This window comes from Oncorhynchus clarkii, chromosome 12 (assembly GCF_045791955.1).
Source record: "Oncorhynchus clarkii lewisi isolate Uvic-CL-2024 chromosome 12, UVic_Ocla_1.0, whole genome shotgun sequence".
Taxonomy (NCBI): Eukaryota; Metazoa; Chordata; class Actinopteri; order Salmoniformes; family Salmonidae; genus Oncorhynchus; species Oncorhynchus clarkii.
Genome location: NC_092158.1, coordinates 82902476 through 82916894, shown reverse-complemented (window position 1 = coordinate 82916894; position 14419 = coordinate 82902476). Strand labels below are relative to the sequence as shown.

At 45.0% G+C, this 14419-nt stretch overlaps 1 protein-coding gene across 1 annotated transcript; it reads left to right on the top strand.

The window, feature by feature from the left end:
* The first annotated feature begins 6142 nt into the window (after window positions 1-6142).
* On the top strand, window positions 6143-12855 carry LOC139422316 (glial fibrillary acidic protein-like). Its single transcript, XM_071173510.1, has 9 exons — window positions 6143-6669; window positions 9995-10055; window positions 10193-10288; window positions 10434-10595; window positions 10782-10907; window positions 11073-11293; window positions 11534-11577; window positions 11755-11840; window positions 12065-12855. Exons 1-9 carry the CDS (start codon window positions 6143-6145, stop codon window positions 12113-12115), a joined length of 1374 nt encoding a protein of 457 aa, XP_071029611.1. The 3' UTR covers window positions 12116-12855.
* Window positions 12856-14419: the final 1564 nt, after the last annotated feature.

The following is a 14419-nucleotide window of genomic DNA, read 5'->3' as shown; positions in this document are numbered from 1 at the left end:
CTACCAGGATCTGATAGCAGTTACATAACCTTCCCCAACACCTGCAATGCACCGCTCCATGTGGCCTGCAGGTCTGTTGATGTGGTTAATGGCAGTGTTATTGTGATCAGTGGTAGTATTCTTGTAGTTAGTGGTAGTGTTATTGTGGTCAGTGGTAGTGTTATTGTGGTCAGTGGTAGTGTTATTGTGGTCAGTGGTAGTGTTATTGTGGTCATTGGTAGTGTTATTGTGATGAGTGCTAGTGTTATTGTGGTCAGTGGTAGTGTTATTGTAGTCAGTGGTAATGTTATTGTGATCAGTGGTAGTGTTATTGTAGTCAATGGTAATGTTATTGTGATCAGTGGTAGTGTTATTGTGGTCAGTGGTAGTGTTATTGTGGTCAGTGGTAGTGTTATTGTGGTCAGTGGTAGTGTTATTGTGATCAGTGGTAGTGTTATTGTGATCAGTGGTAGTGTTATTGTAGTCAGTGGTAATGTTATTGTGATCAGTGGTAGTGTTATTGTGATCTGTGGTAGTGTAATTGTGGTCAGTATATTATTGTGGTCAGTGGTAGTATTATTGTGGTCAGTGGTAGTGTTATTGGGGTCAGTGGTAGTGTTATTGTAGTCAGTGGTAGTGTTATTGTGATCAGTGGTAGTGTTATTGTAGTCAGTGGTAGTGTTATTGTGGTCAGTATGTTATTGTGGTCAGTGGTAGTATTATTGTGGTCAGTGGTAGTGTTATTGTGGTCAGTGGTAGTGTTATTGTGATCAGTGGTAGTGTTATTGTAGTCAGTGGTAGTGCTATTGTGATCAGTGGTAGTGTTATTATAGTTAGTGGTGGTATTATTGGGGTCAGTGGTAGTGTTATTGTATTCAGTGGTACTATTATTGGGGTCAGTGGTAGTGTTATTGTGATCAGTGGTAGTATTATTGTGATCAGTGGTAGTGTTATTGTGGTCAGTGGTAGTGTTATTGTGATCAGTTGTAGTGTTATTGTGATCAGTTGTAGTGTTATTGTGATCATTTGTAGTGTTATTGTGATCAGTGGTAGTGTTATTGTAGTCAGTGGTAGTGTTAGTGTGGTCAGTGGTATTGTTATTGTGATCAGTGGTACTGTTATTGTGATCAGTGGTAGTGGTCAGTGGTAGTGTTATTGTGGTCAGTGAGGTACTGTAGTCAGTATGTTATTGTGGTCAGTGGTAGTGTTATTGTAGTCAGTGGTGGTAGTATTATTGTGGTCAGTGGTTGTGGTAGTGTTATTGTGGTCAGTGAGTTATTGCGGTCAGTGGTAGTGTTATTGTAGTCAGTATGTTATTGTAGTCCGTATGTTATTGTGGTCAGTGGTAGTGTTATTGTGGTCAGTGGTAGTGTCATTGTGATCAGTGGTAGTGTTATTGTAGTCAGAGGTAGTGTTATTGTGATCAGTGGTAGTGTTATTGTGATCAGTGGTAGTGTTATTGTGGTCAGTGGTAGTGTTATTGTGGTCAGTGGTAGTGTTATTGTGGTCAGTGGTAGTGTTATTGTGGTCAGTGGTAGTGGTAGTGTTATTGTGGTCAGTGAGTTATTGCGGTCAGTGGTAGTGTTATTGTGGTCAGTGGTAGTGTTATTGTGGTCAGTGAGTTATTGCGGTCAGTGGTAGTGTTATTGTAGTCAGAGGTAGTGCTATTGTGATCAGTGGTAGTGTTATTGTGGTCAGTGGTAGTGTTATTGTGGTCAGTATGTGATTGTGGTCAGTGGTAGTGTTATTGTGGTCAGTGGTAGTGTTATTGTAGTCAGTATGTTATTGTAGTCCGTATGTTATTGTGGTCAGTGGTAGTGTTTTTGTGATCAGTAATAGTGTTATTGTGATCGGTGGTAGTATTATTGTGGTCAGTGGTAGTGTTATTGTGGTCATTGGTAGTGTTATTGTGGTCAGTGAGTTATTGTAGTCAGTATGTGATTGCGGTCTGTGTTAGTGTTTTGAAGGTATGTGGTTCTCTTCGTGTGCTATGTGTCTGGGTCTGTTTGTTATGCAGTTCTGTTTGTTAAGTATGTCTCTGGGCCGCTGGGGCCCAGCATTAGTGCTGACAGGCAGACTGCTGGACAGAGGCTAAACTGGCTCCCCAGGCTTTGTGACCACACTCAGTTTGGACCCAGTGGTGCTGAGTCATAGTCAGTGATTCAGCCTGTCTGTCTGCTCCAGTTAAACACACACACACACACACACACACACACACACACACACACACACACACACACACACACACACACACACACACACACACACACAGGGGGCACCAGCGGGGACTGCACCTCTAACAACTACATACTACGTCCCATCATACCTGAGAGGACCTGTGCTAATGCTAGCATGCACATCAGTGATACTGCACATCAGTGATACTGTACATCAGTGATAATGCACATCAGTGATACTGTACATCAGTGATACTGTATATCAATGATAATGCACATCAGTGATACTGTACATCAGTGATAATGCACATCAGTGATACTGCACATCAGTGATAATGCACGTCAGTGATACTGCACATCAGTGATACTGCACATCAGTGATACTGTACATCAGTGATAATGCACATCAGTGATACTGTACATCAGTGATAATGCACACCAGTGATACTGTACATCAGTGATAATGCACATCAGTGATACTGCACATCAGCGATACTGCACAGCAGCGATAATGCACAGCAGCGATAATGCACATTCGTGAAAATGCAGATCGGTGATAATGCACATCAGTGATACTGTACATCAGTTATAATGCACATCAGTAATAATGTACATCAGTGATAATGCACATCAGTGATACTGTACATCAGTGATTAGTACACTGCATGCTGTGTGTGGGCATAGTATGTGTGTGTGAGTTGAGGTGATACCCATGGGCTACTGGGACCCCCATTCCCCGGGCTCTGCTGTTATCAATGGGCTCTTTGTTGGCAGAGAGGATGGGGTCCCGGGTCCCTGAGCTCCATGTGAGGACTAAGATTAAGTAATGTGACGGGGGGATTTATACGTGATTGAGCTGACTGGGGGCCCATATCATTGAGTTGATGGGGCGCGCTTAATCTAGTTGAGAAGGAGGGGCTGCTGTGTGAGTTTTGTTGTGGGTGGGGGATGAGGTGTATCCAGCTGAATGGTCCGAATTTGGGGTGTGCTCATTTGCATAGAGAGGAGGCTGGGGATGCAAGGGGGTCTGAGGTAGGGTAGTTCCCATAGAAGAGAGTGGAAAGGGGTTTAAACCGGCAGTAACAGAAAGGGTTCAAAAGGCCTGAATGGTGAGGTGGGGGGAGCCGTGTGCAGGCAAACAGAGCTGGCCGTCCCTGTGGTTCTGGAGGGAGATCAGTCTGGAGGAACAGCATTAAGATTCTGCTCAACACCCAGGCAAGGCGCCTTTTCTTCTGCTCCTTGCAAATGAGATGGACTCCTCCTCATGTTGCCCCACAGGAATCAGATGTTTTGTTGGCCTTCCACTGGCTCTGAGAGGAGAGAGGGGGACACCCTCTTTCACTCCGACCAATCTCTCTCTATCTTTCTCTCTCTCTCTCTCCCTTGTCTCTTTCCATCTTTCTCTCTTTCTGAATGTTTCTCCTCTGACAGATATTGCCTAAGTGACCAGATCTGAGGCAACCACAGTGACTGTCTCAGAAATCCAGGGGGCGATACAATTAGTGTCACCTTAATGCTGAGACCACGTTATTAATCCTGCTAGATGGAAGCTTTTAAAACAACACATCCAGCCAGACTTACAGTGGACTCACTCAGTTAACCTCTATCAACAGGGACCAAATGGAATTCAAGTCACTCTGTTGTTTTCTGTATTTACAGTCTTCCAGTCTCACTGGTTCCCACTGGCTACACATTTCTTTTAACAGAGTGTTTTGGTAACAAAGAGGGTTTCTATGGTCTGCGATGTGGGTTTTACTACCTGTTGCAGGGCCAGAGTTGATTGGAGGGGAGAGGGAGATCAGAGGCGAGCAGGAGGGAAAAGGCCCTAGGATCTTGCTGGTATAGTAGCTTGAGAGATCATAGACCTGGTTGAGCATGTTAGGATCATATCTGGGCATCATGACTGTATAATAGCTGTGGATGTTTATATAAGGCTTCATCCCATCCCAGAGTCACATCCTATTAGATGAGAGTCAGCAAGAGTTTAGCATGTTTTGAAGTAACTGGCCCTGGGGTTGCCATGACAATGGATGGAAATTGATTCGTAACGGACTGGCTGCTGGTTTGTCGGGTTCAGACTAGGTTTTACGTCCCATCCCCCCATTCTCCAACCATCCATCTGCTGGAGTCCTGTGACAGTTTCAACTATCTAATAACTCACAGACTGTCTCACCCTCGGGTAGCCTAGCGGTTAAGAGCATTGGGCTAGTAACTGAAAGGTTGCTGGTTTGAATCCCTGAGCCAGCAAGGTTGAAAAACGTGTTGTTCTGCCCTTGAGAAAGGTAATTCATTCCCAACAACTACTCTTGGGTGCTGATGACATCAATTAAGGCTCTGCTTGGATTCAGAGGATTTAGGTTAAATGTGGAAGATGCTGACCAGGTGTTCCCCTTTATAGTAACCTAATACTTACTTTGGCATACATATTGTTGTTTGGATAGGTACCCAGAACTCGTTGGGCTTTTCAACCATGCCCAACACCGATTTCTTTCTCCAGGTCCAATTGCCCTCTTTTCAGGCTAAGCAGTCATTAAGTCTGATTGAATGAGCTGCCATCACTTACAACAGGGCTTTATGAGATGTGACTTGAGGAAGAGGGAGTGGTCGTATTGTTGCTAAGAGGCTGCAATCCAACTGGCTGCCTCTGGTCTAATTGGCCCATCCTCTGACACATAGCTTCCTTTGCAGTTGATCACAGTTAATAATGGTAGTGATAGTGATGGATTAATAATGTGTGTGTGTTATGTTGCCATGCTCCTGTGTGTGGCTGTGTGTCCGTCCAAAGAGAAGCCCTCCAACCCACTGATAGATGTGGCCTATAGGTCTTATGTATCCATCTGTAGCCTGTCAGTGACATCATGGTCAGAAACTCCAGGAGGGACAAAGAGGTGGAGATGTATAGCTGCTACTGTTCAGCCCTGTGGCCCCAAAGCTTCTCCAATCGGCTAGCACACTGTAATGGTGTCACTTGTTGACTGTTTAGTACACTGGCATTTATTATGTATCCATGACTACAAGGACAATGATTATAATTTTTCTCCCAGTATGATTTTCACATGCTGATATGCGGGTCAGCTGTTGAATAAGAGTTAATCTAATAATGCCATTTAGCTATTATAACATGATTTTGTTTCTACTCCCCTCTGTTTGCTCTCCTACTATCCTACTATCTCACAATAGTTTGGAGATACTGTGGTAAATGTAGATATTCAATAATTTATTAACTGTTCTTGACTTCTATTTGATGTACCTAGATAAGACATGTAATTGTACTCATTCCCATTTAGACTCCGACAAGGAGAAGACTAAAGAGGAGCAGAGGAACAGGGATGGGGTGTGAGACTCTCCTAGACGGTGCTGCTGTCACACACAGAGTGGCGCGAGCCAATCAGAGTAATACCAATAAATCTGGAGGGCTTAGTGGGATATTTTGGACGCCAAGCGAGACAGAGTGCCACACAAGAACACAGCTACTATCTGACCCTCTCTCTGTCCCCTTTTTCTCTGTCCCTCTCTTTTTCTGACCCTATTAGTCACCGACTAACAGGGATTCCTTCACCTCCCTGCTTCTTTTCTTCCCTTTCAATCACACTCTGTCCCCATCTGTGTCTGTGTGACTGAGCATGTGTGTGAGGCAGCTTTGATTTGGTAGCCAAGCTCTGTTGCACCAAATCCTATTCAAACAAGGACGAGAGAGAGAGGGAGAGAGAGAAAGGCCAGGAGACATTTGTAGCTGAGTGGACGAGCACAAACAATCCCTGGCACACAGCTTTTGAGTGTCACATAAACCACCCTCCTCCCTCTCTCTCTCTCTTTCTCTCTCTGTCTGTCTCTCACTCTCTCTTTCTGTATGTCCCTCTCTCTGTCCTATTCAGTGACCGGCCCGGCCCGTCCCTTTCGCCCCTCCCTGTGTACTCTCTCTCAGGATGGGGATGTCTATCCCTATAAAAGGCATGTGTGTGCCCTGACAGGGTTTTATTCCAGCCATGGAGAGTCAGAGAGTCCTGTCATCTTACAGGAAGCGTTTCGGGCCCCAGGGGGCCGGCAGCGTGGGTGGGGGCGTGCGGCTCAGCAGTCTCTCCTCCAGCCGCTTCTCCCTCCATGGGAGTCCCCGCCACATGACCCACTCCAGCACCATTTCCCGTCTCTCCCTGGGGTCGGCTGGAGGGGCCCTGCTCCTGGGGACCCCTGGGAACCGGCTGGACTTCTCGGCTGACTCACTCCTCAAGGCCCAGTACCGGGAGACGCGCACCAACGAGAAGGTGGAGATGATGGGTCTAAATGACCGCTTCGCCAGCTTTATAGAGAAGGTGCGCTTCCTGGAGCAGCAGAACACGGTGCTGGTGACGGAGCTGACCCAACTGAGGGGGAAGGAGCCCAGCCGTCTGGGGGACATCTTCCAGGAGGAGCTGAGGGAGCTGCGCAGGCAGGTGGACGGACTCAGCGCTGGGAAGGCCCGGCTGGAGATAGAGAGGGACAACATGGCTGCTGACGTGGCCACGCTCAAACAGAGGTGAGAATGAGGCAGTCTCATTTCCATCAATACAATTAGTCTCTGATCAGTCTACTTTGTTTTAGTATTTTGGAGTTCCAATTGATATTGTGGAGTTCTAATTGCTTCAGCAGTCTGTCCCCTTAAAAGTTTATTCGGAATTTGATTTAGTGGATTCCTAGTGTTTGGCATGTGTATTGGTCAATATGTTAATTTTGAATTGGAATCTTTGCTACAGTCTAAAACCAACAAATGGTAGTTGCCATAACACAATTCAGTATAACTGGATATCGTGTTACATGATAAAATTGCTCAGTAGATGCTTTGGCTTGTTGGTTATTGAAAACACTGTGCTCTGAGAAGGCGTTACTCAATGGGTGTCCCTCTTTCTAAACTTGATCCTGACCAGACCCCTACAGCCATTCATGAGTGTGGAGGAATGGAGGAAACACAATAGAGCTGATTTCCACAAAGAGACCAGGGAGCCAGGCAGATGTTCTGTTGTTGCCTGATCCCCTTAATGCTCATTGGTCAAATACACGCTTCTTAGTTATGTTTATTGGTTTATTGCTTAAGTGGCATAGTGTGATAACATGCGTCTTGGTGAGAGGTGTAGGAGTCAGGCGCAGGAGAGCAGGGATGTCTGAGAAGCGTGTTTAATAATATAGTCCAGCAATGCAAACGGCACAGAACAAAAATCCCAAAACTACGCTCTCGAATAATCGTACAAACACACGGAGGAACTAACACAGTTCCGACACTTTACATACACGTGCGTAATAGCGAAAAAAACAACAAATATCAAATACCATCGAACGCAATACACACAAGTCTAATCCTGCACGAATTACGGCAGGTAACAGGTGCCCTATATACCCACAGAAATCAAAGCAATTGAAAACCAGGTGTGAAAAGGAACACAGACAAAACAACCAGAAAAAGAAAAAGGGATCGGTAGTGGCTAGTAGACCGGCGACGCCGAGCGCCGAGCGCCGCCCGAACAGGGAGAGGAGTTACCCTCGGTAGAAGTCGTGACACATAGTTTCTAGTTATGAGGTTATGGCTTTTGTTTTCACAGGGTGTTTTCTGTTGTTGCCAAGGACAAAGGGAACATCTAAGTTTGTATTGGTTTCTGAGCCTGTGTATACTATGGATCAGAGACGTGTGTGTGTGTGAGTGTCACTGCTCTCTGATTGCAGATCTTTTCATTTGCTTTGGTGCAGTATGTGGTATATTTTCAGAACACTTAGTACAGAACTCAAACCACATCATCAGAAAGGCAGTCATTTCTCAACTCAATTGAGGAAGTACAACATCAAATCATACATTCACTTTTTGACCAAACTTAATTAGTGTTTCATCTGGAAATACATGTTTCACATTCACAATGCAATACATGTTTGTTTAAAGTAATTGCTTTTCACAATGCAATGTTCACTTTATTTTTGCTATGATTGTCTTCTAATTTTTTAAATGACATTTTACTATTAACCGACTGCTCTTAATTGATAATCACTTAACCGTTTGGTCAATTATGATAATGAAGCATTTCGCTGCACAAATAAAACAACATAAAATTGTATTTGTCACTTCTTAAACAACAGGTGTAGATTAATAGCTTACTTACGGTCCCTTCCCTACAATGCAGAGAGAAAGAGAAAAATGACACAAACCAGTACTTGTGCACCTGCGATAACATCTGCAAATCTGCACGCAACCAATACACTTTGATTTGGCTATTAGGATTTTACTGCAAAACATTTAGAATCTGATATTGACAAGATCAGAGATGTTCTCTGTCATACAATTGAAAACAGTGGAACTATACATTTGGTCAAATTGAGTTAAGACTGAAATCAGGCTTTGTAGTCTCCTGGTTCAATTATCTTCCGTTTTCAAAGAAAATTGAGTTTCAAATGTGCAGTAACTACAATATCCACATAAGAACCAACGCAAACAGCAGTAAGTGAAGTTACTAAGTGAAGTTCCTGCAGTTTGCCTTGGTATTCTATCGGGCTCTGAGTTCAGGCCATCCCGATCATGACATGCCCTCACACACACCATGAGACAGTCAAAAGGTTGGATAAACACATTTAGATTGTAGATACTGTACTTTTCTTTTGCATTACCCATATAGTTGTTTGTCATACAAAGGCAGAGTGCAGTATCAGCATTTTAGGGGTCATAGGTCAGTGCATTATCACTTATCAACCTACAACGTATTTGGCTGGAGAGTAAAAAAAGACTTCGAAGCCATTTTTCTCAGATTCACTGTTTGCGTAGACTGCTCTTTGCCTTTGTATGGCATTTCAGGTGGCTGCCCTGCCCTTGGCATTTGTACAAATTCTGTAGCAATATGGAGTGGGAAAGCGGCAGTGCATTTGGATAATTAATAGACACTGCAGTAAATAACATTTTAAAAACCATCTGTCTCGTCCAGGCCCGGAGTCTTATACTTAGTATCAATGGTTGCTTGGTGAAAGATGTCTCCAAACAAAATGAGAGCACAATAAAAGGTTTTGAATATAAATAACGTGTTAGTTTGGTACTAAGAGTTTTGAAAATTCACCACATACGTGTGAAAATAGCACCAAAGCTAATATAAAAAAACATCTGCTTTTCACCTCTTAGAGCTCAGCATGAGTATCAATGGTGAAGGTTGACAAGGTTAGAGGTCAGTTCGTGTTTCCTGCTGGTTTCCCAACTCTACTCTCTTAACACCAATTCATCAGTCTCTGAAGAAATACAGATCTGAGTTTGAGCGTGTTTGAGCATGTGTGTTTCAGTGTGGGGCAGATAGTGGTAGATGGAGTTTGGAAGTGTGTGTGTGTGCGTGCGTGTTCATGTGTGTGTGCTTGTTTGTGCGTGTGTGTGTGTGTTTTGGCTCCATTCTGTATGCGTAAACTCCGCCTCCGTGGGAAAGGCTGATGACATGCTGATGTATAGAAGTGAATGGCTAATGATGTGTAAGCTCTCCATTCAGCTGAGCTCAGCCCACCTACTGCCAACTCTGCTACTGCAGCATGGAAGACAAGTGGTACTCAAACAGTCCATATCATCAGTTCATGTCCTTATGTATACAAGGATATCCATACACAGACACATTTAATCATATGCTGATCATGGATGGAAAACATGATCATATATATTGGGTAATTGGTGGGATGATGACTGGGATTCATTGACTTTGTATCAATAGAGAATAGGTTGATTCTAGGTTTTATCTGAGGTGCATGGATCCTCTTTGCGTGACCAATGAGTGGACTTAGTGTGCACCCTAACACTGCCTCTCCTTTTATCTGTCTGTTTTCTATTTTTCCTCACTCTCCCTTTCTCTTTCAATCAGACTGCAAGATGAGATGGTTCTTAGACAGGATGCAGAGAGCAACTTGAACGCCTTTAGACAGGTGAGGTCATTTCTCTCATAATTTGTATAAATGTCACTATTATTGACCATGTCCCTCTTTGCATGTGATCTTCACAGCCCGTGTTTTTATATGAGGAATATACAGGTCACATTGACCTAAGGATTCTCTGTGTGTAGGATGTGGATGAGGCTTCTCTGAACCGTGTCCAGTTGGAGAGGAAGATAGACGCACTGCAGGATGAGATTGCCTTCCTCAAGAAGATCCACGAGGAGGTGAGCTTCAGCTTCCCCTCGTCTCTATGGCAATCTCTAGTCCTTACTGACCAACCTCTATTTCCATCTCTAAAGTAAATAGTGAATATTCAGAGAATGAAAGAGGTGACCTTTAACCTGTAAGCCTGTGGTTGGTTCTCTATAGGAGTTGCGTGAGCTGCAGGAGCAGCTGATGGCCCAGCAGGTTCATGTGGATGTGGACGTGTCCAAGCCAGACCTGACCGCTGCTCTGAGGGACATCCGGGTCCAGTATGAGTCCGTGGCCTCCTCGAACATTCAGGAGACGGAGGAGTGGTACCGCTCCAAGGTCATATCAGAAAGCTTGGGCTATTGCATATACATGTACACACATTACTGTACAGGCACAGGCAGACACACTACCATACAGATAAACATGCATACAGCTAGGTGTTGCACAATGCACATATTGACAACACACTATAAGATGCAAACCTTTAAAGTGTCCTGTCTCTCCTTTTGTTGTTATGCACAGTTTGCCGACTTGACCGACGCAGCTACTCGGAATGCAGACGCCTTGCGATTGGCCAAACAGGAGGGCAACGAGTACCGCCGGCAACTCCAGGCCATGACCTGTGATGTGGAGGCGCTCCGTGGAACAGTGAGTTGTACAATCAGAGCAGAGTGTGCTGTATCAACAATGAGACAATGAACATGAGTTCCATGACTCCCCTCTCTAACTGAACCACCTCTACTCTTTCATCTCTTTCCAAACCTCTTCCCCCTTCCTTTCCTTCTCATCTTCCTTCTTCCTCCTCTCCTGCAGAACGAGTCTCTGGAGCAGCAGCTGCGTGAGATGGAGGACCGTTTCTCTGTGGAGACGGCTGGTTACCAGGATATGGTGGGTCATCTAGAGGAGGAGATCCAGACTCTGAAGGAGGGGATGGCCAAACACCTGCAGGAGTACCAGGACCTGCTCAACGTCAAACTGGCCCTGGACATAGAGATTGCTACCTATAGGAAGCTGCTGGAGGGAGAGGAGAGCAGGTGAGGAGATAACGGTGGAGAGGGAGGAGGATGGTGGAGGGAGAGGAGGGTGGAGAGGAAGGAGGGTAGAAGTTAGGAAGAGAGGAGGGAGGAGGGAAGGAGAGAGAGGGTGTTGGAGGGAATAAAGTGGAACAAAATAATGTGGATCTAATGAGCTGGGTCGGGAGGAGACATTGTGATGAAGAAAAGACAATAGGTGGTGGCTGATAGTTACTGATACTATCTCTTCCTCTTCCTCAGGATCACTGTTCCAATGCAGAGCTTCTCCAACCTGCAGTTCAGAGGTGAGTAAGGGTATCCTGACACAGACATATTAGCGTAGTCTATCATGGCATTTAATAATTTACCCCAGCCATATGAATGATGTGCTGATGCATAAATCTCAAGTTAGGATTCGGCTCTGACTGGATTCATGGGCATCTGAAAGCTAAACGTCTCTCTCACCCTCTCCCTGAGTATAGAGACCAGTATGGACACTAAGTTCTCTCCAGAGGCCCATGTCAAGAGGAGCATCATAGTGCGGACTGTGGAGACTAGAGACGGGGAGGTATGTAGAACATCATAGACCATTGAATGAGTCCATGGGGGATTTATTCCCATATCAGATGTGTGAATGTGCTTGCTTCCTGCTTAGCTCCTCCAGAGGGCAGCATGCTACATTGTATAATTCAATAAATGCAATTTCACAAGCTTTCAGATCACTTATTGACAGTCCCTCCCTACTGCTGCATCTACAACCCAACATGCCCTGTTCCCTGCTCTGTGTTTCAGATCATTAAGGAGTCTACAGCTGAGAGGAAGGAGATTCCTGACAGTCCTTAAAGGACACAAATGGTGCTAGCTATATGTCTGTCATACTGTCCCCACTCCCCAGTAACACTTAGAGGCCTTGCATGATAATGATACCCTTTCCTGAACAGGCACCACCCTCTTCTCCAAACCTCAAAGTCCCACCAGTTGCAACCACCTCACCATCCCCTTCCTCCCCTCTTCATCATCACCCCCAGACCATGCTACATCATTAAATACTTAGGAGTTGCATTTTGTAGAAAGAAAAAAATCCCTCATTGAGTCCTTATTAGCATTTTTGCCAAAAAGTATTATTTTTGTATTGCTGTAACTGGAGATAGGCTTTAGTGCTGGGAAGTGTGGCCATGCACCTTAGAAGGAAGGGTCTTGGACTACTACCCTTTGTGATTAACATACTTAATGCTTGGAAATGTATATTTTGTTCAGCTCATAATAGTGACAGATCAGAGTGGGAAATGTTCTCATTGTGTTTGGATTGTAGCCAGAGAGGGGGCCTTGAAATGTAGTGATTGTTATTCAGCTAGTGGCAGGGGTCGTGCTGAAGTTGTGTGGTTTGAGTGGATGTGAGAAGTCAAGAGGAAAGTACAGTTGCTGGGGTTAGCAATGGACAGGATGGGTCTCAGACAAGGAAGATGACGTGTGAATGACAGTGCTTTTAGCAGAACTGTTGGTGAAAAGAAAGAAGCTGATGTAACTCTCCTCTAGGGCCAAACACCATATCCATTTCATCCCTCCGTCATACAATCCCCCCCCCCCCCCCCCTTCTCTCTCTGGATGCAGTGTCTCTAGTTCCACTGTTTCATTTTATTCAGAGGAGGAGGGTTGGAGGAGAGGAGGAAGGTTGGAGGAGAGGATGAGGGTTGGCGGAGAGGAGGGTTGGAGGAGAGGAGGAGAGGATGGGGGTTGGAGGGTTGGAGGAGGGGAGGAGGGTTGGAGGAGAGGAGGAGGGTTGGCGGGTGGCTGTCACAACACTAACTGTTAATCCCAGCTCTCTCCATCTGCTTAGAACCCCTGCTGACATAAACAAACTGACACCCCTGTCACCTACCATTCAGTACAGATGGTGACTACAGACTGCTTTTCATTCTTCACTAAAGACAAACCGTAACTGTCTTCTAATGTGCCTGCCTTTCTTTCACATCTCCCTTCCCTCTGCTTTGCCTTCGTGTCTTCACCCGTCAGCTCTAGATCCTATTTCTTCTCTTCTTGTCTGCCTCTTACAGTAGCCACAGCTGAACCACACTGCAGTAGGTCTAAGAAAAACCTACAAGATGTGAATATAACCTTAGTTTTGACCAACATTATGACAACCCGCTAACAACAATAAAGCCATTTTGTTTGATTAGTATTTGTGTCTGAATGAGTCTTTTGTGAATGACAGTTTTTATTTGCTTCCCTTAGTCCAACACAAGCTGCTGCTTGGATTGAATGTGTACCATTGTATGATTGTGTGTGCTCATGAAATGAAGATAGATCCAGTACCAGCTCACTGATGGACCTTTTTCATGACTTTATTTGACATACCCAGCACCTCCAAGTTGTTGACGTGCGTACACCACGTTAGAAACTCATTATGTGGGGCGCCAGTGTTCAGGAGGACAGTTGGGCACCTGTTGATTGATCATAATCAATAGAACCCACATAGTCATAATCAACATGCGTCATTTATCATAATGATAATCATCCATCCATATGTAGGATCCTGTCTGCGGTATCTGTCTGCGGTGAATGAGTATAACTGAGTCTGACAGCCCATCTCTGTATCAGGATCCACATTAGAGGTATGTGGGAGAGATGATGACTGGCATGGCAGACCGCTGAGATTGACAGGAGGGGTCAATGTTCATCATCATCATCACTACGTTGGTTGTTGTCCAGTGGCGAGGGGAATTGAGGTGGGAGGGTTCGGCACCAAAGCCTATATTTACAGTACTGTCATCGTCACTTGTCATTGTCAGTGCTCTGCCCAGGCCCCTACAGAAGCACATAGACAGTATATTATCTCACAGACGGGGTCAGACTGTAACACTGTGTTGAATGATCTAACAACCTATCCACACGTTCAGCCCTCAAGGACCCCTCACTTCACTGCCTGTCCAGACTCTCTGAGTCTTCCTGTAAGGACAATGACTCAAACAGAGATTATATAAGTGCTCTCAGTGCCCCCCATACACACAACCTCACCATACACACTGCTCTCTGGGCCCCTTCTGACAAACAGCCAGAAAGGAGTTGAAGGAGGAAACATGCGTACGTGTCTATGTATGTGCTGGGCAGGTATATAGGAGTCCCAGTCACGCAGAGGCCATCCTTTAC

What these genes read in the sequence shown, in the direction of transcription:
- LOC139422316 (XM_071173510.1), top strand. Translation starts at nt 6,143, where the DNA reads ATGGAGAGTCAGAGAGTCCTGTCATCTTACAGGAAGCGTTTCGGGCCC. An exon ending in TCAAGAAGATCCACGAGGAG is followed by an intron (nt 10,289 to 10,433) that starts GTGAGCTTCAGC and finishes GGTTCTCTATAG; the next exon opens with GAGTTGCGTGAGCTGCAGGA. An exon ending in CTCCAACCTGCAGTTCAGAG is followed by an intron (nt 11,578 to 11,754) that starts GTGAGTAAGGGT and finishes CCCTGAGTATAG; the next exon opens with AGACCAGTATGGACACTAAG.